The sequence below is a fragment of the Rhynchophorus ferrugineus genome, unplaced genomic scaffold (genome assembly GCF_030347505.1).
Source record: "Rhynchophorus ferrugineus isolate W39M unplaced genomic scaffold, kcgeb_rfMv2 rfM9, whole genome shotgun sequence".
Lineage (NCBI taxonomy): Eukaryota > Metazoa > Arthropoda > Insecta > Coleoptera > Curculionidae > Rhynchophorus > Rhynchophorus ferrugineus.
The window spans coordinates 38,242,086-38,266,748 of record NW_027472588.1 but is presented as its reverse complement, the minus strand read 5'-3'; the positions used below and the strand labels follow the sequence as shown (position 1 = coordinate 38,266,748).

Sequence of the window (24,663 nt, the reverse complement as noted above, 5' to 3'; positions counted from 1 at the left end):
CTTTTAATAAAAATTATGTATTATATTATATTTTTTCTATATATTATATTTTTTCTCCATGTTGTTCTACCTATTATCATCTATATAATATATATTCAGAAAAACGCCAAAATAATTTGAAGTGGTAAGAAATGCGCATGTGCCATTTTCGACCAACCAGCTAGCAGGATTTTATGATTTCAGTGGCATCTATGTTTATGTTATGTGCGCTTGCGGAGATTAGATTGTCGATATTTTGCCTGTTCAGTCGTAAGCAGTATACGCGGGCGGATAGTTTATGTCACGCCGACATAAAGTTTGTTTTGCATCTTCGTTATCTCACGACAGAAAAGTATTTTCACGCGTGGAAAGACTATTTTCGAAAAATGCACGTTTCTTATCTTTGTGAAAACACGAGACTGAATCATTGGATTACTACGGTGATTGGGTGGTGAGACTGTGTTATTTTTGTTGTTTTGTGTAACCTCTTAGTATTCGCACGGATTATTTATGCTGATATTGTTTGGTAAGTTATATTTTATTTTTAAAACAACAGAAAGTTGTAGGTACAATACATATTGTATTCCTATATTAGATTGTGCGAATATATTCCATTTTTATTTTATTAAAAATATCTGTGTTAAAAATAAAACTTTCATTCATTGCTTCCCGACCATGGAGAATGTAAAAATTTACTAGACATTTTTTTTTTGAAAATTTACGTTTCCTGTTTCTGTTTTTCAATCGAAATTGTTTTTATTCCTAAATACTACTTTTTAACAGTACTCTGCTTCATGCTTGACGTATCCAGCCAACCTTGATGTTTTAGGTCAATGTTTTTTTTTCTGATATCCTGCATTCCTTTATATTTAATCCCGATAAGTGGCATAAACAAATGATATTATGTTTTAAGGTTTTCAGCAGATATCTTTCCAAGTATTTTTTTGTTTGGTCTCAAAATAAAATTTAAATAAAGTGATTTTTAAAACATCTACGCATTCCAAGGTTTTATTTAAATTAAACTTAAAATGCTTGGATTTCATTTTTGGACAACTTTAAAAAATACCTCCCTAATATTTCACAAATAGATCTATAATTAAACTGTTTTCCGGCGACTTTGGGTGGTCAACAATTCGAAGTATAATTACTTTGCTTTTCTTATTATTATTGTTATATTTAATTATTTATAGCCACTTTTAAAGGTTATTTTATGTCTACACGCGGAGATATTTGTAGTTCAAAATAACATGAAATAAATACATTATTCTGTATAAATATATTATAATATCAAAACGATTTATGACATTAAATTTAGATGATTATTCATTAATTAAAAGATAATTCATTAATAAAAAGTAATTAATATATAAATGATTTGTTATTCTGTTGAGGCCCATTCAGATTAAAGACGTTTGCCAACCAGGTATTATTTCATTAAGAAACAAAATGTCTGCGCTTTCTACATGCGCATGAACGTGAAATATCCCCATGAAAATAATATAATTTTTTTATTTCTTTTTTTATATGATATTTTTCAATTTAAACGTATTAAAAACGACGGAAAATTCAGTCGTCAATTTTCGATCAAGCTCGGAAATGATCGACACGTGGCTACCTACATTTTCCCGCTACGCATGTTGTGATGACTAGCTAGACTAGTCTTGTATGCTCTAGAACACTGTATTGGGTGATACCAAGGATTCGGAAAAACAAAATAATTACAGGCTCTGGAGTGTTTTATTTGGAAGATTGTTTTTTTTTATCACTTTCATCTCTTATTATTTGCTGTGTTATGTCTTAGTGTGTCTACCGAATAAGTAATATAAATTACCTTATAACTAATTTTGTCACATACGTCATAACCCGTAGCTTATTTTCTAGAATTAATTTACGCATCTAATTTTTATATATTCATTGCAATAATTAGATATAATTAAGTTTTTATAATAACGTTTTAGACTAACGTTAATGACAGTGTTTTGACATTCCATTGGATTATAGTTATGGTAATATCTTTAAAACTATTTCCATTTTTAGTCGTTATATAACATTATAATTTAATTTCCGTACATTTCGAGTCACTTTGTATTCTACAGTAATCAAATTTTTTCTCAAATTATGTCTCGGTTTAGCCATATTACTCATTATGTAGCCTACTTATTCTGAACGTTAACAAACAACCGACGGTTAATGTACCTTATAGAGACAGGCCCAATTCTAGTTGATTCACGTAGAGAATGAATAGTGTAATCGAAATATATCGATTATGACATTACCTGAAGTTTTAAACATTGTTGCCATACTAGAAATAATATTGTACAGTATTGAGAATATATATAAAGCGCAAATAAATAGAAAATAATATATAAATGACTACATTCAGTGATGTAAGTTCAGTATTATTTTGTTTTCCATTCAAAATGTAGAGTGTTTTGATAGACTCAAGCACCTAGATTAGGTTGTTTACTAATCAGCACGTGATTCCCAATTGGTTGAATACAATACATTATTATTTTTCACCGTACATTTACTTACGCCGGAGAAATAATTGTTTTTTTTTTCTATGTATTGATAAAACGATGTAGTTGTTTAATGTGTTTGAATGGCTGGTTGAAAACAAGTCATAATGTTTGAATATTATTTTACAATATTGCAAAACGCTTCGTTTTTAACCGACTCCCAAAAAAGGAGGAGACGACAACGAAAGGAAAAGCGACATATATATATATATATATATATATATAATATATATATATACAAAAATATAACAATACAAAAATAATAATATAATTTTGTGACGTATACACAAATTTAAATTATCATCAAAACAAATCTAATTTGTTGCTCGACACCAACTTTAAAGTGATCAATTAGTCGTAGTTAAAATAATGTTGTAAATAGATAAATAGGTTCAGGTAAGTATTAAGCTAAATGTGTGTATATATAGTAGAATGTAAAATACATGTTGTAGATAGGTAAAATAATGCTTTTGTTTATTTTTATTTACTTATTACAACGATTAATATGTACATATGTTATTTTAAAACGTTTTTTTTGTGTTAAAAATCTATGTTTGATTATTTTTTACTTTTTATTATTTATTTTTTGAAGTCATTTTTTGTTTAAAATATTTTATCTATAATCTAATGTATATAATTCAATCAAATCCATTTTTATCTATGTGATTCATTCATATTCAAGTCAAAAATACAGATGTTAGTAAAAATAAAATAGGCTCTGAAATATTTCAAAGCTCACGTGCGTATTTCATTCAGATTTAATTTTGGCTCTTTCAGAATAGAGTTGTTACTACATTGTTATCATAATAGCGTTGTCACACTTTTACTTCACTTAATTTGATTTCGAGAAAAGCAACATCATTTAGAGATATCTTCGTATTTGTTAATCTTGAATATTTTAACTGTAGTAGTGTTAAAATATTTTTATTATTTTTAATAACGTTATTAGAGATTATGTTATATTCCCTCATAATTATCCAACGTCACCTTTTAAATGTATAGCAATATACTACGAGTAAGTCGTTTAATTAAATAGTTTTTTGCCCGGTGTGATTGATCCCAACAAGGTTAGATCTAAAAGCGAAGACAATGACCTTGGCCACGGCCAGCAATATCGATAATAAGGCAAACATTTTCAAGGAAATATATCTAATTTATTAAATATTTATCGCTATAACAATAAAGATATTTCTCACGTTTATTTTCTATAGTTTTCGTTCGATTCCCAGCCATCACTAATTTTATTTAATGGAATACTCAGGACATGGAAAATTGATTTTGTCTAAGCCGAAGAAAAACGGTACATTATTGTTGTTATTTTATTATCTCTCGTCTCGACGATGACGGTTCGTGCTTTTTTTGATTTTATTGCGTTATAACCAGAGTTGTTTTTGTGTTTGTTAGCAGAATTATGGTTACTTAAATATTTGTTGCGTTATTTCGCTAGTGAGCTATGATAACACATAATATATGGTAATCTTTTACGAGAGTTATTAATAACTATTACGGTAATATATTTAATGAGTACTACTACAATATACATCTAAATGTTTGATTTATTATAGATGATAACATTTTACTATAAATAATTCCATTTGAGTTATATATATATCACTATTATGGGTGAGTAACACTGACGCACAAATCTAGTTCTGGAGAATCATTTCAGGTACATTTTTCGTCTCCTATAATGTAAAAAGTATAATACGAAGAACCTTTTATAAACACCTTTCAATTTAATATAGCCGGCTTGGTGGCGTAGTGGTAAAGGCGATGGGGCGGTCCACCTACTGTTGCGATAGCCGTGTGTTCGAATCCTGCTGGGGCATGGTCGTAAATTTATGTTTGTGATTGTTTAACATTTGTGAAGAATGTTTTAGGCAAGAGTGTAAAATCCGACAAGGAAAATGATCCCAGTCACGCCAGTAACCAGGCTGGGTAAGACCGGATGTTTCCTGGGATGATTTCTAAAGTTGGTCACTCGCCAGTCGGTAGGCGTAATGCTGAGGACCGTGGTTTGGAGCCCACGTTAAACTTTAGGCCCAGTCCAGATAAACCCATAGTTGGTAAAAGGAGACTTTAGAATATATAAAAAAAAAATTAATAATTTTGAAAAGAAAAAATAAAATAATATGTAATTATTTATCATTATATAAACATTACAATAACAAATCAAAGTTATAGTTCTTGTAAGTTATTCGTATATTGAAGAGTATAATATGTAGAATATTTACGGTGTATTATTTTAAGTTTATATATTATGTCTAGGTTATTAAACCTTTTATAGAAATATTTAATTTTAACTAAAACAACATATAAGGTAACACATATAATTTATATTATCAGTATACAAAAACGCAAGGGTCCATTTATCTTTAAAATTATTCAATAATATATCTTGCACATCACTGAGAAATTCCTCCATTGTTTTCTAATCGAACCTGTTCGATATGAAAAAACAACATAGAAACCCCTCTCAATTCGTTCAATAAAAGCAAGAAATGCAATTCAAATTAATATGCATTAAGCCTGTGTGTAGAATATACGCATATATATATTTATGGTTATATTCTTTTAACATTTCATATTGTCTGTCCTTCGTTTACTATGATTAACAAATTCTTTTTCCTTTAAAGTAGGGTAGGTGTCTAGAAACTAAGATTGTGGCTTATATAACAACACACATCTTTTATTTTAGATCTTATTACCCATGCTTCAACACTTGCAGAGTTTATGTTTTGTACTTGTGGAATTAAATTAAGCTTAAATGAGCTTGGATTTCATCCAATACAGCATCCATCCAAATTTTTCATAGCTAGTTTGTCTGCAATTATAATTTTTATCTGATTTTAATAATATCTCTCACCCTTTGACACATATTTATGAATGGCTGATCGATTATGCTCAAATTTAGAAGTGGTAATATTTTTATTAAAATAGGAATCCTCAACCTTGTAAATTTTCAAGTGGGCCAAACTTCAATGTTTCTTGTTTAATTTTAATGCTGTGCAATGACTAGATGATCAACGAGCTGTGAATTTGATGAGATGTATTCACATAAAGGACATCGAGTCAGGTTTATCTGTACTTTTACTTTCGTAGGGTCAACTATGTCTAAAATATAAAGAATTCGGTATAGAATTCAATTCAATTTGCAAAATCGAATGGAAACGCACCTGTATAGAATGTCCTGGTATATCTGTTCAGATTAAAATTTGTTATAACTATTTTTGACAATATTCGTAAATCGATTATTTATCCATTACCGCCTACTATTTATAATCAACATATGAACAGTACAAGAACAAATAAACTATGAATAACAAAACGTTTAACCTAACCAAACAGAGCCCCTACCAATACCAGGGTCAAATTCAAAATGGCTGTTGTAGTTCGTTGGATTCTACCTGTCGATTGCTTGTAAATTGCAACGTCGCAAAATCAGATGGTAACTGTCGAAGCTTATGAATACCTGTTAGGATTCTCCAGAAGTAGCCGGTACTCACTGTCACTGTCTCTTTGTAAGTTCATATTTTCATAATTGTGAACCACGTATTGTTTATTTATCTTTAAATAATATTAAAATGGACATGAATTAACATGATGAAAGTAATGCGTCTTCCTATATACATATATCACCGATATGATTGATTTGCTTATCGGGAAATTGATGTTTTCTTTCGTACCTTGTATGCTTCCGAAGTGGAAAATAATGTCACGAACCGTATCGTACATTTTATTATAGCTAACACTTGATAATTGGAATTGGACGTTGCCTAACCGGTTAGATCTAGTTGCATTGTTTGCGATAGTGTCTTTTTCGCCGGCATTGAATGAACGCTAATGGCTTTTTAATTCGGATTTTTTATATAGAAAGCATTTAAAGGTTGTATGACGTACAACACTTCGTTACTGGCTAGATTAACGTTGTATGCTTTCGAAAACCTTTTCTATTGAAGTTTATGTTTTATAATAAAATAGCATGACTATTAAAATGTATCATCAAACATTTTGAAGTGGCGATAGATGTGTTTCTTTCTGATTGGTCACAGTGCATTGACAATGATCCGAAGCATTTCCTTCGTCTTTTTTTATCATTTAACGTTGTTTTAGTGCGAAATTTGTTTGTAGAGATTAGGTTTTTAGTAACTTTTATCTTGTATTTGTATATAAGTATCCAATACATTTTTGAATGCTTTCTTAGCTTTCATCTGCCCATACGCTTCGTATCTTATCTTAAGATCTAAAATTATTTGACATTGTTAATAAAGACGTGATCCAAATTATTCGCTTGACGTTGGTATGATAATTTCTCTCGTATATTTTTGAAGTTGGTCTCCACCTTACTACCATTTGTTCCTACCATAGTTTGAGTGGTAGTTAGCAAGGTGTTCAATTGTCATTCAATTCAAGCCAGAAAGTGATTTTATTTTATGGCAACGTAATGCAGGTTTAAGTCAACAAGGACTTCATATTATTTAAGACCATTGATGGATGTATATCACACGATTTCCCATGAAGAGATATCCAGAGACAAAAGAATTAATTTTTATTTCGAATTGTGGCCATTGGTAGAAACAAACAATTTTTGTTAAACGAGATGCATGTAAAAACTGACTAATTAAAAAAATAACAAGTACTTATCAAGGAAAAACTTACATTTTCCCAGGATCGATTTGCTATGGTAACTGCATTATTTGCATCAAACGAAAATAGAATAATACGCACAGATTATAATGTTTAAGTTTATTTTAGCGTACAAATTTATAAGAGCACCTATAACTACAATACTCCATCGAGTACTTTTTGAAAATCTCTATTTACATGTGCTTTAACACATTCAATTAATATTATTGAAGTTAATTAACTCTAAGGATCTAATTCTCTTCTCAATATGAATTCTTAAACTAGATTTCTTCTTAATTGCTTTTACTTTAGTTGACTCCACTGACAACATTTGGGTTCCTACATTATCTATATGTAAATATTGCTCGAACATGTTTAAACTTCAGCCTGCTATAACAAACACATACCAGCCTGTAAAACCTTGATAAACCTGTGATAAAGTCACATTGTTCAACCAAACATGTTTCAGTTACTCCTCCTAGCCTGGTGAAGTAATTTAATGTACAAGACACCAGATATTTCATAATAGTGTTTTGTAATGTAACTATGATGAGACTTGATAGACATTTTTTGAAGGCTTGTAATTAATATTTTTCGTTATATTTTGAGAACATACAAGTTCATTTTCTTCTGTGGTTGGTATTCCAATCTTGTAGGAATATATGTCGAGTTCATGCATATTTGTAAAGCTAGGCCATTCACAATAAATGTAATTTTCCTTATTTGGTAACTGAAACAGAAACAACATTATTAGACACTTATATACAATAAACAAGACAAATGGAACCTAACCTCACATTTTATTCACACTGTATTTACCCCGATATTACATTTATCAGACACGTTAGATATAATTAAAAGGAGTCAAAATAGTAAATACATCAAATGATCTTCACAGAGCTAAATTACTAATGTTGGGCCTTTATGAAGCTGATTCTCTAACTTATTTCTGCCTGTAGTTTGGAGTTTCTATGGATGTATGTGCATAAAGGAACAGTACAACATCAATATGCATTAGAATGTATAATTATGAAACATAATCATTAAAATAATGTACCAATAGGGCTTGTAACCATACAAACTGTCAAGTGCGACCAACACGTGACAATACAAATTTTTACCGCGCATTTAAGTTTACATTATTCCCAACGTTAATTTTACTGTCAAATCCTTTTTTGTTGAAATAATATCAAATTAGTCATCATGCATGTTCTTAAAATTTAGTTAAACTATGATAACTTTTTATTTAAAACAACAATTAATGGTAATAAAATAATTGAAGTAAAAGGACTAGAATATATTGAAATAAAAGTCAAGGTTACTTGTTTGCATGATAACGCATATTGTTATGTATCAATATAACTGATATTACATGTCATGTTAGTTCATCCTCCATATTTACGAGATGGCGCTTCTGACTATAGGCTTGAGTCTGTCTCTAACGTAATTGATCTTCTTTTCACAGATTCATCTGTTCTCTGCAATATATCAGAGGTTTTATATATATAGTAGTTATTTTTAATTAAAATGGGTCATTTTTTGTTAATTTACACCTGCAGTCTTGTTAATAGGGGCCAATAGCGAGATATAAATCGCATATTTAAGTTCGAAGCTTGCTTAATTACATAAAAAAATTAAACAAACTAAATGGACCGGGGAGGCGAGACAGACTCAAACGAAAAAAAATCGACTCTGCTAAATCACAATGATAATCGATTTGTCTGCTTATTAAAAGTTGAATAACCGTACAAACAACTAAAAAAAGAAAGCGTAATATTGTAAATATCTTATGGAATTCTATTGACGTCAAACTGATTTTGCCTACCTTTTGACGCAGATGACTTCATGTAGTCCGTGTTTTCGTTTGTTTTACGTTAGATTTCGGAATCTAGAAAAACACGCATTATCTGGCGCTTCTCTAATTCCTTACCTTTTCGGTTGTTTTTATTCAAAATGCGTAAAAAAAGTGTTATCTTTTCCTTAAATAACATTGATAAAAATATGTTTTCAATTTGATATCAATATAAAAATACAGGAAAATATGAAATAAAACTTATTTACAGCGCTGTAAAATATTATATTTTGATATATTATTTGTAATATTAAAACGTCCAGTGTTTGACACACTCTACTGTATTCATCCATAACGACACGTAACTTCGATCTTTGTTGATCGTGATTGGTTAAACTTCTTTCAAATTGACATTTGGTGTCATCTGTAACATGATTAGAACTGTGACATGATATTTATAATTATTGTGTTCAAACATTTATCTTTTTATTATTTAAAAGTAGATTTAACTTTCAGAATTGTATGATTTACAGTTTCTGTTTACTTCCACATCATATATAAACTATGTTCATTGTTGAAAATGTTTAATTTAAATCATCATTTTGTTTCAATTAAAATTGACCATATTTTTTAATAGTACTGTTGTAATCATTATAATTTTTCTATCCTATGAATTTAAATATTATAATCCAGATTATATTACAGCATTATATTGTTTTTTTATTGAGGGCAGTAATTCGCGAGAGTTTCAAGTTTCATTGAAGGAAGAGAACGTGTCATAAATGTAATACATAACCTAAAATGTCAACGAATGTCACAAACACACTTCAAACAAATCAAGATCTACTAAGATCCAATTTCTTCTAAGCTTGTTTTATGGGATACAGTAGGTATTAATAAACTTACAGTAATATCCTAAATAATAAAATAATATTACCAAGACCATATTTGTTAGCTTGTCTTTACCATACATTTTGTTGTTTGGTTTCCATGCGTACTTAACCAAAAATCTATTTGATCTGTCACTTATTTCTTTGCAAATAATGGAAAGCGCCCTTTAAAATTATAATTCAGATGAAGATATTTTGTATATCTTGTAATTTCAATTTACGTTCATTTAAAACACTGTTGTGTCTTTTAATCCGAACAAATATTGGTAATATAAATAGGAAGAAAAAACAACGCAGTTCGCCCAATGCTACAGTATCTGATTGAATTGTTCCAAGAAGTGTTCGAAATAGATCGTTAGCCGAATTTGCGATTCTCAGAACGATGACCGTCTCTCCGTCATGGCTTTGAAGAAGAACCAACCAGACCCACCGTAATGTTTCCGCTTAAATTAAACCAACCTATCGGAACATCTGCCTTGAACAGCTGCCAAGCCGAAATAGCTTTTTTCCTTCTTCTGTTTGTTCCTGGTGCAGCTGTGATATCCCAAAAGGTTTCAAAGAATAGATGATTTTAAATATACAAGTGGCACCTTTAAAAAATATTTTTTGAAGCGTTTTGTTAAATATATTGCCCTGAAAGGCATTTACCTTAGTCAAAATATAATTAATAAAGAAGACATTGACGATTTAAACCGTTTTATTATATTGTCTCAAGTACAATTATTGTATTCTTATATTTACCTTTAATAAATAAGAAAAAATCGCATAAAAGTAAAGAGCTCTTCACACTTACGTCAGCTAAGTTATTGTATTAGAAATATCTTATTTTGTGTCTTGTATTTTATTTAAGAATAATGTACCGGGTACCTGTAAAGTAAGACTGTTACAAAAAATTATTAATAACTAAAATGAATTAGGTGTATATGACACAAAATTATATTATTATTTTTGTATTGTTTGGGCTCGTCGCCGGCTTCAAACTGGTCAGTTGGTAATAGTTAAAATAATATTGTAAATAGATAAATAGGTTTTGGTAGGTATTAAGCTAAATTGTGTGTATATTAGTAAAATATAAAATAAGTGTATTAAATAAGGTTTTTGTTAATTTTTATTTAGTTATTCCAACGATTTTATTTGAAGTTTGATAATTTTTTATTTTTTAGTGAATTCTTTATTTATTTTTTTTGACGACGATAATGGTTAGCGCTTAAAGAGCAAACTGAACGACTTTGGTAAACAAACCCTTACTAAAAACTCAGCTCAGCTCACCTAAATAACTCCAAAGTAGTAAGTAGTAGTTGTCAGCAAGTCCCCATAATATTTAAATAAATATCCTCTAAGTCCTAACTGTTGAGGAGTTGTGTCTTTCGTCACATCAGCTCAATAATAACATTATACACAAATATTTGATTATTTTACACAAAAGAATATGTGAAAACATTGTACATGTCTTTGAAGTGACCTGATCTGACTTTATTCTAATGGGTCCACCTCGGAAGTGCGCTCTTTCGAAAAAAAATAAGGAACTTATTACAAATAGTATATTTCGTATTCTGTTTTATATATAAAAACGAAATATTATATTATAATTCCAAATAATGGTTGTTTATGTAGGTAAATAAAAATATCATATTTTATTATTGTTTTCGTAATATTTCAGCATAAATTAATCTGAAGTTTTATCATAAATATAACTTAAAACCTGCGAAAATTCTTTTGGCTGCCGACAGCGCCACAACAAAGAAGACGAAGCATAATAAGCGATAATGCTCTTAGCGTTCCTCAAATTCAAAGTTAATTTTTGCTTTTAATTTTTTGTTTCATGTAATTAAGGATGATCCTGAAAGACGTAACACGTATTTTAATAATATCTTAGTAGAAAAAAAGACAAGTTCAAGTCGTATTATAGTCTTTATTGCGAATATTATAATAAATAAAGATATAAGTAAATACATAATATTGACGCAGTTAATTATGAATTTCAGTTAATCAACGTTGCTTGTATTTCGCGTTTTGATATTTTTTTTTTGACTTTTGTGTGGCCTTGGCGTGTCCATATATGTTTGTTTGGGTTCCTATCTGTCGAAATGTTTAGGTTCTGTTGGGAGATTTTTCGTTATCATTTGGATAGATCGCAAAATTGGATCCGTCGTAGAAAATACGATGACTTCCAAAACTATGGTTAATTGACGAATTGAACACAAAATATTTGTTATTTGTCCGATTTTATAATTTTCAAGATATCTTTTTATTATTATTTTTCGAGTTTTTGTTAGTAACATGCACTAATATATTAGTATATTATTTGTTAACCTACATGTTGTATACCTTTCGCAAATTATGTTACAATTATTACTAGAAAAGTTGTTAATAACTACTACGAAATTGAACGTGTAATACTAGCGAATTAATCTTTAATTAATTATCTATACATGAAAATATCGTTTATGATACCCTGTATTTTTTAACGTATTTAAAATGGAATTAATTATTTTGAACTAGTAACATTTGTAATTCATTAGAATAGCATTAAACTCCAATATACGTAGACGCGGAAACCTTCAGAATCGGACTCATCAAAATTCGATAAATTATTCAAAATGATACGATTTAAATTGATTATTTTCGATATTATAGCTTGGGAAATGTCGTAAACATGTTAAGTATTTTTAATTCCAGAAATTTATTGGTATTAATGGCTATAATCATATATTACAAATAGTTGTCACATATTAAATACGCACTGAACATTAGGGACATCCAATAAACGAAAAGCATAAGGATGCTTTCTGTATTATAACACTGGCACACATTTGTAATATAATAGGTTGGGGAAAAAGTATTTTCGTTTTTTTTTTCATTTTACTATTAAAAAAAAAATTAATATATATTTTAAAGTCTCCTTTTACCAACTATGGGTTTATCTGGACTGGACCTACAGTTTAACGTGGGCTCCGAAACACAGTCCTCGGCATTAAGCCTACCGACTGGCGAGTGACCAACTTTAGAAATCATCCCAGAACACATCCGGTCTTATCCAGCTTGGTTACTGGCGTGACTAGGATTATTTTCCTTGTCAGATTTTACACTCTTGCTCAGAACATTCATAAATTTTAAACAATCACAAACATAAATTTACGACTATGCCCCAGAAGGATTCGAATCGCCTTTACTACTGCCCCACCAAGCCGGCCTTAAATTTTATTTTAATTACATTTTGCGTGCGACAGAGATCCTAGGGTACGACTGGGATTGTCGTATTGGTTTAACTACCGGGGTTTGTGGATGGGTAGGGATTTGATCAAGTTGTTTTCTTGTTCTGTTCGTGAAGCTTTTCCTGATTCGAGATCAGTGTTCACGTTTCTCGTAAACCATGGAGCGTAGAGTAACGCGCGGACTTTTTTGGATTCGAACACTTGGAGTAGCGCAAGTTGTCTCTCTGAGACGTACCTGTACCACACCTATGCTCCGCGGAGGCAGACTCGAGGGACTAGCATCTTATAGAGAGCCGCTTTCTGGGGGATTGGGAGATCGCTTTTTTGGTGAAAGAAGAGAGAGGCGTGAAAATAGTAGGCTGTACACGCCATTGCCTTTGCAAGTAGTGTGTTGTATTTGAGCTGACTATTGGAACCTGCCGTCACCGTTTTTTCAACTTTCAGTAAAATATACTTCTTAATAACGTAAAATTTTCTTGACTATCGTGATCTTCAAGTATTTCAGTAGTGAAACCTTTTCCAATTCGCTACCATCATCTGCTGTCGTTTTAAAATGTATAAATATATATTTTCTAATACTTAAAATCCTGTATTTACACAACTAGCAATTTAACCTAATCAGAACCGTTTGCAAATTTAATTCACATTGTTTCATCAGTGAACAATCTTAATTGCTGAGTTAATCGTTGTTTCTCATGCGGTATTATTAAGATACAATATAAAAAGCAAGACATCTAACCCCGTTGTACTTCATATTTCATGCATATATTTCTTTTTGTATTTGTATTTTGAATGTTATCTTTTTTTATTGTGATAACATTCATTGTCATACTGGTCTTGATATAAGGTCTTAATTGATATATGTCACAACTTTTACAACGTTGTCATGCAAGAAGATTACTCTGTGCCTGCAACTCGCTATTACTGATCTTTTTTTGCAACAATATGTCGTTCAAATTTGATACGGTTTTAGCAGTTCATAACTAATGTACATTTTGCTGAGCCCACCTCATATGCATAGAAGACTTTATGGACATGAATATTCCACTTCGGTGTAGCATAATGAACATTTGAAATTAAGTACCAATTGTAAAGGTTTATTACAAATCATATCTAATTTCTTTAAAAAAATATAGAAAAATGTCGTCTAAAATTATCGATATATCGGCCAAAAATAATATTTTTTCGCCACCCTAATCTGATTCGTCAACTGCCCAGCTGTTTAAATGTCAATACCATCAAATTTAACAATTAAGTTAGATTTGTAGTAATGTTCGTCAGGTCGATCGGTCGGTCGAAATGTATGGCTGTCGATGCGTTTGTCCGAATACTCACTACCATTTTTGGAAGGAGTTTGCTCGAGAACTAAAAAACACTGCTTGGAGAAGTACTTGTTTATTTCGTTATTGAATGTTACATGTGGTCGACGGGAGAATTAACAGAATATTAGGTTAAGGTGAAGGAAGTACGGTATAACATGTAACAGTAAGAATAACATGGTCTTTATAATCGATATACGAGTTATTTTACCATAATTACTGTATATCAATTATACAACTCATAAATGGACGTACACCTACGCCAAAAAGTCTGTGACGCTCGAGAAACCGCAATAGTCGGCTGAGATGTGGTGGTGGTACGCGGCGCGAGGTTGAGTCATGCGACTGGACGTGGTCCTGGAAGGCCTGCAACGGTGACGCGGCCGAGAGTTACATAACACCGCGCGTAATTTATCGCTACTGGTTAGACTCCGTTGCCAGCCTTGATTTCTCTCGAACTTCATGGGGAGACCGAATAAATTTCTGGCTTTAGGCATGCTAATTACGATCACGGATTTTTATCTGTGTATAGTTGCGGTAGAAATTACCATTACAATTATTTTGACCGAATATATCGATTTATAATTGGACAAATTGTACGTCCTTTTGATAGATGTCATAGTGTATTAGTTTGTTTGGCATCTATTTTGACGCTAAGAACGTAAGTTGAGGTTCCATACAGCCAATATATTGCCAATAGTTTTGTTTAAATATTTTAAAGTCTCCTTTTTATCAACGAGGGTTTATCTGGACTTAACCCACAGTTTAACGTGGGTTCTGAACCACGGTCCTCGGTATTAAGTCTACCGACTGACTAGTGACCAACTTAGAGACCATTCCAGAAGACATCCGGTCTTATGGTTATTCATTATCGGATTTTCCACAGTGGCCTATAAAGACATTTACAGTTACAATCACAAACATAAAGTACATGCATTCCCCAGCATGATTCGAGCCCGCGACTATCGCAACAGTGGATGGACCGCCAACGAAGCCAGCTGCCAATAGTTTGTATTATGTTATTATTTTATTACATTGTACTTTAAATATTCTGGGTGCAATATTAATCAACAATTTAATTTATTACTGTTGTTCAGTTGCCCTTGCGTCAATACATGATCAAGATACTACTCAAGCCAATGTTAAGAGTAACACATACTAAACAAGCTCGTGTGATTTGGTTCACTTCAATTTTTTGATTTCGCAGTAGCTGTATTGCTTTCACGTTGCCGTGATTAGTCAATCTTTCATGTTTTAAGGCGAAACCGTGGATAACTTGGTAAATGTATTTGATTTCGAGGTCGGCGTCCAATTCTTCATTGGTTACGTGGCGATAAGCATTGCCAAGTTTTCGAAGAACGTTGTTTCAGCGTTGGTTTACTAGTTGGTTTGATGTTCTAGTGCAACATCATATTTGCATCTTATGAATCCAAATAGGTGTTATAACTGACTGACAAATTTTAATCTCTTTGATCTTAGGTAAAGTTGGAAGTATCTTCCGACTAATTAATATAGTTTGTTGATCTTGAGTGTGATCTGCTTTGCTTTTTGTCTAACGTGAAGTTTCCAAATTAACCTACCATCGATATGGATGCCATATATATATATATATATATATATATATATATATATATATATATATATATATATATGTATATATATATATGTATATATATATATATATATATATATATATTTTGCTGCTTCAGCTTGGGCGCCGAAACACAAAATTAGTTGGAACAACAGTGTTTTCCAATCTCTAGCCCATTTGTGGATTTTGTTGACTGCCACTTGTAGTTTTTCTGTAGCTCTAGACATAGATGTGTTTTTTATCATAGTGACTGGATGGAATATGTTCGCCAAGTACTGTTTCTTTTGTAGTACTCTTCGTTTCTCAATTATTTTTAACCGAAGCAGGACAAAGGGTTGCATAATTCGGTGGTTGATCACAAGAACCCTTATGACGTGGCTAGGTTGATTGACAGGTCGTTCAGCATCAGTGACAGCATTCTTGAACCACTTTTAGCCTTGGTCGCTACATTTCTTATTATTTATACCACAGGTTCTCAAGAGAATCACTGCAGTAAGTAATATCTATCCTGTGTATAATATTTAAACCCTAAGAATAATAGATTAGAATAATAATAGATAGAGAATAAAGATTGGATGGTAGTAAGCAGTTGTATACAACTTTTACTTAAAACTTTATGTCAGTTTTATAAGTTTACTATACAACGAAAGAGTAAGGGGGTTTAATTAACAGATTATTAGTACTATGCCTCATCTGTAAACTTAAATATTGGATCTAGGGAAATGTTCACGACATCACTTGCAAATAAAGACGGAAATCTGATAACTCGGGCATTGTTTTGAGTGTGTAAACATTTAAATTTCGGTGATTGGATATTTATCAATGTTTGAACACGGAGAAAATTAATGAAAACCAAGCTATATTTATTTTGCTGTATTAAGAGTGCCGCTAATCCTTGTGAAAATGTATGCCAAATCGCCGAAATAGTTGATTAAATTCTTTAAAAAGTTCCTATCATACAAGACGATTTCTGTTTATTACAGATGGTTGAAAATCAACGCTATGCTGGTCTATACTATACTGGTAATCTACGCTATATAATCCATCAACTTCTTCTAGCGAGAGAAGATTAATGTTTACTGGTGTTACCATCTCATTTGGACGTCCACTGCGTTCTGCATCATTGGTGTTTCTACGATCAGGTTTGAAGTCAACAAACCAACGTTTTATTGTTGTTTTGGGATGAAGCGGACTCCTTATAACATTTTCAAGCCATTGCTTCGCTTGTACGGTATTTCCCCCATCAAGAAGCAATGTAAAATTAAAACACGAAATTGTCTTTGATCCATTGTTTTGAAAATTACAAAAGTACTGTCACTCTTAGCACAATAACTCACAAACTTATCTATGTGTTAAACATCATGTTAGACAAAAAGCAAAACACATTAGAACCAAAATAAAACAACTATACTGGTTAGTCGATTTAAAACTATTTCGGCTGGAGTTCCACAAGGTAGCGTCATCCCAACAACAAACTAAAGGCTAGTTGGAAACTTTGCTGACGACACAGTTATTATGGCAAACGACATATCTCTGCCTAGGACAGTAGAAAAAGTACAAGTGGCAGTCAACAAAATCTACAAATGGACGAGAGATTGGAAAATTCAACTTAATAGCTCCAAATCTGTTCATGTTAATTTTGCAGTGCGGTGAAATAATAAAAACTTAATTATATTACTCAATGGGTGCCCGATTCCTCAAGCAGAATCAGCTAAATACCTCGGCATGCATCTTGACGGTAGATTAAATTGGAAACATCACGTTAAACAAAAAGCAAAACACATTAGAACCAATATAAAACAACTATACTGGTTAGTCGAAAGATACTCTTCTCAACTTGATCTAAAATCAAAGAGGTTGATTTATAAGACAATAATAAAGCAAATTTGTGCCCGGGGTGCAAATATGGGGTTGCACTAAAAATTCAAATCAACTAGTCATCCAACGCTGTCAAAACAAGGTTCGTCGATTAATTACCAATGCCTATCGCTACGTAACCAACGAAGAACTGCACGATGACCTGGAAATCAAATGGATTTGCGAAGTTATCCAAGATTTCGCCTTGAAACACGAAAGAAGATTACTAAATCATACTAACGTGGAAGCAATACAACTGCTGGACAGCGCGCAGGATGTCAGGAGATTGAAGCGAATAAATTGAGGCTATGCCTTGACATTTGGGGACATATTGTAATAAATGTTAAGAGTAGTAGGATGTATTCTTTCTTTTTAAAGCAACAGTTTTGATTTTAATCCAGTTCATTTATCGTTTTGCAATCAAATTTAAATATCATTCGATCTTTAGACGAGATTTCGGTGCGATAAAATAGTGATCGGCCCCGAGAACGTTGGAATACAAAAATAGAGTGTTTTGCGTGCATACGAACGGAATCCTCTGTAGACTAAATACTCTGCAAACATTAAAGTGTAACGGCATCGCGAAAACAACAATTCCGATGGCTTGATTACGCGATCTTTGTTGTGTTTGCTTATTATCAGCTTCGAACATTGTATTTACGAACAATATATCACGTATTTAAAGTAAAATTATATCTATATTTCTGTTCTTTTACCTGTACCTGCCATTGTACTTATATTTATTAGTTCATGGTTAAAATATATGTTAATTAACGTTCAATACACTTATTATTTTTGGTATATTTCTTTAATTTTTAAAGGCAACCTTGCAACTTTGTATACTTCAAATATTTCTCTAGGCATTTTAAAAGTAATTTTTAAAATGATAAAATAGGCAACTCTTTTAGCAAAGATCTCCTTGTTGCAGGTAATTAGCAATAATAAATGGAAAATAATAAATAGAATATGAGAAGTGAACGCTAATAAATATAAAATAATAATTAAAACATAATAAAGTGAGATTTAATAAATAATAAATGATAAATAAAAAGAGAAAACGGGAATACTCTGTGAACAAACTCACCATTTTATCAAGCTCAGCTTGGCCATTTTAAAAGTAATTTTTAAAATGATAAAATAGGCAACTGTTTTAGCAAAGATCTCCTTGTTGCACGTGAAACATTTTTTAAGCTTATAAAAGTAAAAAACAAAACGATTTATATAAATTAGTTATTATAATTCCTTCCCTTCATTTATTATTGATATTAGATTGTCAAAAAACAAATAAAATATAAAATGACAAACATTGTGATTATTATTTTTAAAATTTTATTGGGCCAAATGCCAAAAAATGAAATAGAAGAAGAATTGTGTATGTCAAATTTTTGTTTTCTTTAAAATAACTTTATTTTACGGTAACAAGATATAATTTAAGGAATAAAAACACTAAAACTAAGGAGTGCTAAATTCTATCTCTACTTAAGTTTACGATATTGTTTAATGGACATCGATTGAGAAATAGTACAGCAAGGAGACAATCGTTACAATCTAAGTGCTTTGTTAATATCTGTTATGAAATTAGTTAAGCGTTAAAAAAACGAGATCTATACAACCGTCGCCTTAAAAATCATTATAACAATAACATTGAAAGTTGTTTTTGTTTTTAACGATATCCTGGAGCCGGTAAAAACTAGCCGGGAGATTGAACTGTCGTTCGTAAATTACGCTCGGCCTATTCCAACAATTACAACTTCTCTCGGAATTTGTGGACGCAACGTAATCGCTCGACAAACAATTCGAAACTAACCGCAAATTAACCGCGCTCTCGGGAACCTTGAATCGATTGCGTAAGTGACACAGGCGGAATCCTATAAGAGAAAAATAAAAATAAGCCAATTAAATGTGTCTTGTCCGTCCGTTTCAAAGGCGAACCTAAAATGCCAGGTTGGCCGTGACAAAACAAACAACGCTGATGTTTTAATACATGACTGATAGCGCATCGATCACTGTCAGAACTAATGCCTTATTATCGTTTGATTTGTTCGTATATAGTGACATTTCCAACCACCATTTCCATTTTATTATTTTTGCTAGGCAAGTACGTCGAGTAAATTTGACATATTAATGGTTTCCTTTCGATTTTGATAGACGATGGTAATATGATATGGTTTTTGTATAATAGAATATAAATATAATAAAATGATCAAATGAAAGAGATCAAAATAAATGATATAACAACTACTTTCTCAATAACTGATATATTAATTTTGATAATTCTGCAAACATAATAAAACGTACCTGAGCAACCCATTTGACGTGCAAGAGATCAAGGGAAGTAACGCGCGAGATCTGTCGCCACTGTGGTTAAATAGAGGCACTAGCATTAAGCTAAATTCTCAAAATAAATAAATAAATACTTTCTAACGGTCGATTCTGGGATTTCCAACTCCTCGAACCACAAGTGTTTTTTGTTCGTTTTTTTTATAGATGAATTTAAAAAATTATTTAGAAAATTATTCGGTTTTACATAACGATGGATGGATGAATAATTAAATAAATAGGGCATAATGAATAGAAAATAATAAGTATAAAATAATAAATAGAGAATTATAAATTAGCAATAATAAATGGAAGATAATAAATAGAATATAGAAATTGTACGAATGTTCATCGGGTCGGTCAGTCTGTCGAAATGTGTGGCTGCCGCTGCGATTATTTGTCAGAACACTCACTACTATTTTTGGAAGGAATTTGCACGAGAACTGAAAACACTGGTTGAAGAAATACTGTTTATTTTTAATATTAAATTATATATGTGGTCGATGTTAGGTTAGGTAGAGGAAATACGGTAGCGCTGTGGAAGTGGTACTATTACAAGGGGATGGAGAAAGGAAAAGAGAACGAGACGTCGTCGTGATGGTCTTTTATGGCCTGGAACTGCATGGTACCAATCCACCGGCGTTGCCAACCTTGCCGACAAAAAGGAATGCAGTAAAATTATCAGGTCTTCGGGTAAACCTGCTCCGATGGCTTTGTGTATTAGGCCATCGTGCCAAACTTGTGCTTTTTCTTCTTGGCGAAGTGAATTTCTGCGGTCAATCTAGTGGTTTGATGTGCACATGAATGTTTGGCTCTGAACCCGTGTTGTTCATCTGGTATGATATGGTTCTGCTCAGTGAACCGGTTGAGTTCAAAAAGGATCGCCCTTTCAGCAATCTTGGACATTGAACTAAGCAGGCTGATGGACCTGTGGTCTGAAGGCGAAGAATCTGCTCCTTTTTTCGGAATCACGGCTATGTGTGCATGTTTCCAAATTTTTGGGAAGTGTTGCAACCGCATGATGGAATTTGTGATGTTGGTTAATTCCGAGAGCTGCTTGTGTGGGATCTTTTTGAGTTGGAATTATTATTATCTAAAAATTATCTATTAGATGTCATCAATAAAAGACTGGCAATTTTAGAAATGAACGCGATATGTGGGAAATCCACATTTTTAGATCCTAGATTTAAAAATCAGGATTTGGTATTTTAAGTGTAACGACCTTGAGGCATGTCGAATTTTAACTTCAAAAATTCAAATATAGTTCCACAACTCGCAATTCAAGACACAAGTACTGTCCAAGAATGTATTGACATCTGGAGGTATTATTAATACAAATCCACAGAACATTTAGTATAAAAGTAATCCTACTATACTTTTTTTTAAAGTTGGCGCGGGAATGAATATTTATACATCTCTGTCTCGCTTATACTACACTTGGAAAATATAAACACATTTAAAATTAACTGCTGCAAGTATTTATCTCCGTCCTTTCCTATCTCACAATTTATACAGACGAGACTTCCTACTTCTGACATCTGACATCACGAAAAAAAAAACAATCGAACCGCGCATACGACTGAAAATAGTAATTACTATTTTCAGTCGCTATTTTTTTGACTGTCGACTGTTTCGATTGTTTTCAGTCGATAGTTCCCAACGCTATTTAATATCATTATTCAAAGAAATATGGGTAGTTGTTTGAAGGAATTGAAAAAATCCACGAAATCCGTAAACAAAACACGGTAGGTCAGATGTCGTTCGTTGGCCTTCTGCGATTTGTTTTGAATTGTTTTTCGATGTAGGATGTTGGGTGGGTAATCGATTAGTCATTGAAATACCCGCTCCTTTTTCGGAAAATCGGTTTCTCTTGCTCGTGAATAAGACAATACACCGAAATGTTGTTGTTTTGTCGTTAACTTATTTTTAAGAATGCCATCATCTACATAGACTAAAGAGTTTCAAAATGTATATTTAGTTGCTAAATCGATTTTTAATTTTGTTCGGGACCCATTTCTGTCGTCCAATCTTTCAGGTTCGTTCATCTAGCTGTGTTAAGGTACGATTTTAAGAAAGATTTTACGCAACAGCTACGCTTTTCGCTGCAGATGTTTTTCGACCTTGTGTCTTGATTGTTTGTTGTTGTTTTTTTCAAATGAAAGTAAATTACGACTGGAAACAACTTTTACTTATATGCTTTTTTAATGGCTTTCGAAAACAAACAGCCCAACAAAAGAAATCATTAGTATTAAGGATTTTCCAGGGGAGGGAAGTTTAGAGTAGGTTTAGAAGCTCTGAAAAAAATTAAATTTAATTTAATTCTAAAATTAGGATGTATTTATATTTTTATTTGAAAATTATATGAGTTTATACATCATGTTAGACAAATTGCAGATCAGACTAAAAACAAAAAAGGATTATTAACTTATAGCAACGTGGAAGCAATACAGCTATTGGACCACCTGTAGGTTGGTTTGGCCATTAAAGCAGTTGTGATAAATTGGATTTCACGAAAATATGAGTCCCAATTAATGCCGTGGAAGGTCTACATCAAATAGCAAACTGAGATGGCTTTTCGAGGCGAAATCCACGAAAACGTTAGATCTAGATGTTGACAACACTGTCAAAAAATGTGTTTTTGTTGGTAAACGAATTTGAGGCTCCGTGTCAGCAAAATCTCTGGTTGTCGTTTTATTTTGTTTGACATTCTTGATATCGATAAATGTCGAGGAACGAACAGTGTCGTCCTTAGCGCAGTTCTCGGTCTTCATTAAACAATTTATACCAATCGAAAACTGTTGTTCTGGAGAGAGCATCATTAGAAAATATTTTATTTATTATTTTGACTGCTTAGAGGGCGATAAATAATTTTTAAATCAAATGAATTTTTTAAAAATGGTGATTATTTATTATTAGTGTTGAGAACTATCGACTGAAAACAGTCGATAGTCAAAAAACTAGCGACTGAAAATAGTAATTACTATTTTCAGTCAGATGCACGGTTCGACTGTTTTTCCTGTATAAATTGTGAGAGAGGAAAAGACGGAGATAATTGCTTGGAGCAGATAATTTTATATGTGCATATATTTTTCAACTTTAGTACAAGCGAGAGGGAGATGCACACATTCATTCACGTACTAACTTTAAAAAAGTAAAGTAAAAAAAATACTGAATACTATTAACATGTAATTAATAATTTCATTTCAAACGAAGTAGAATTACATTTATATTTGAATGTTCTGTGGATCTATAAAAAAGAATGGAATTTTTCTATCGAATGGTAATATCCCACAAATGTTTTATCGTATTTTAATATGTTTTAATATAGTTCAAAATGGTCACATAATAACTACTAGAGCTTTTTTAAATAAAGTAAATGCTTAATTTATTACTACTATTAACGGAAATATTTTTTAACAAAAATCAAGAGAGTAATCGATATTACCTATTATTGCGATAAAAACAGTGAAAAGTATTTTACTATTTATCATTCACAGTTTTAATTTGAAAAATATCGTTCCAAAATGCTGCTATATTAATCACTACATAGTATAAAACAAAGTCGCCTTTTCTGTCCCTATATCCCTATGTGCGCTTAAATCTTTAAAACTACGCAACGTATTTTGATGCGGTTTTTTTCAATAGATAGAGTGATTCAAGAGGAAGGTTTATATGTATAATACATGCATAATATACTAAGGCAACATTGCTAATTTTAGAGGTTTCTAACGTGATGTCGTAAATTAACCTATTTTTTTAGGCTTATTTAGCAATTAGCAAAAACGCTGCCTAACCCTACGAGTTAGATCAAATTAATGTACTACAGTATTGTACACCATAAAAAGGTCTACAAAAAAGTCCGCGATGGTATATGTTTATCTTTTAGGGATAACCCACATTAACCATTTTTATTGTTTACTTTTTACGTGAGAAAATGGCTTATTTACGAAGCTATTTTAAGCAATACGGCATTAATCCTTATCGAATTAAGTACCTTAAATACAGTGTGCAATTAATATAGATCAATATGGTTCCTTACAGCATGTAAATTAAACAAATATTTTCGGAGATATTACAAATTTAAAATTTGCGTTTAAAAATGTGTAATGTAATAAAAATTGTATGAATTTAGATATTCCAAAGATAGCAGGAAATCTTCATAGTAAGTATAGGGGAAGAGGAATTGTTTTACTCCAAATTTAATGCGTGCAGGCCAAGGGCAGTAATGAATGAACCAAAAATACTGGATCGATTTTAATCATGTTTTCATTGAGTGACATAGGCATATATATTTTATGCCCGTGCAAAGTCGGAGCGGGCCGCTATGTTTTTATATACAACGTTCATATTTTTTTCTGTAGTGTATTTAATTTAATATCAGCATTGCACCATGCGAAGTCGGGGCGGGTCGCTAGTTACATATAAATCTATGTAAGCATAAATTGGGTACATTTTTGTCAAGATCGCAGCTCAGTTAAAAATCAGTCTAATGAAACTAGTAGAACCGAAGTAGTAACTAAAAGCACACTACTGAAACAGTCGATAGTAAATAGTAA

General features: G+C 31.6%; 1 protein-coding gene and 1 long non-coding RNA gene across 4 annotated transcripts in view; both read left to right on the top strand.

The window, feature by feature from the left end:
- The first annotated feature begins 187 nt into the window (after window positions 1–187).
- Window positions 188–24,663, top strand: part of LOC143202875 (uncharacterized) — a 98,102-nt gene continuing 73,626 nt past the window's right edge. For 2 of the 3 annotated variants that reach the window (XM_076414833.1, XM_076414831.1), the window contains exon 1: window positions 188–505. Coding sequence is in view for 1 of the 3 variants with exons in the window: in XM_076414832.1 (XP_076270947.1) it covers window positions 490–505 (16 nt within the window). In the remaining 2 variants the exon portion in view is untranslated. The remainder of the gene's footprint in view (window positions 506–24,663) is intronic. The other variant, XM_076414832.1, reaches the window with a different exon arrangement.
- Window positions 9,880–14,138, top strand: LOC143202926 (uncharacterized). Its single transcript, XR_013007254.1, has 3 exons — window positions 9,880–10,945; window positions 11,330–11,583; window positions 11,654–14,138. It is a non-coding gene; the product is annotated as an uncharacterized LOC143202926 (long non-coding RNA).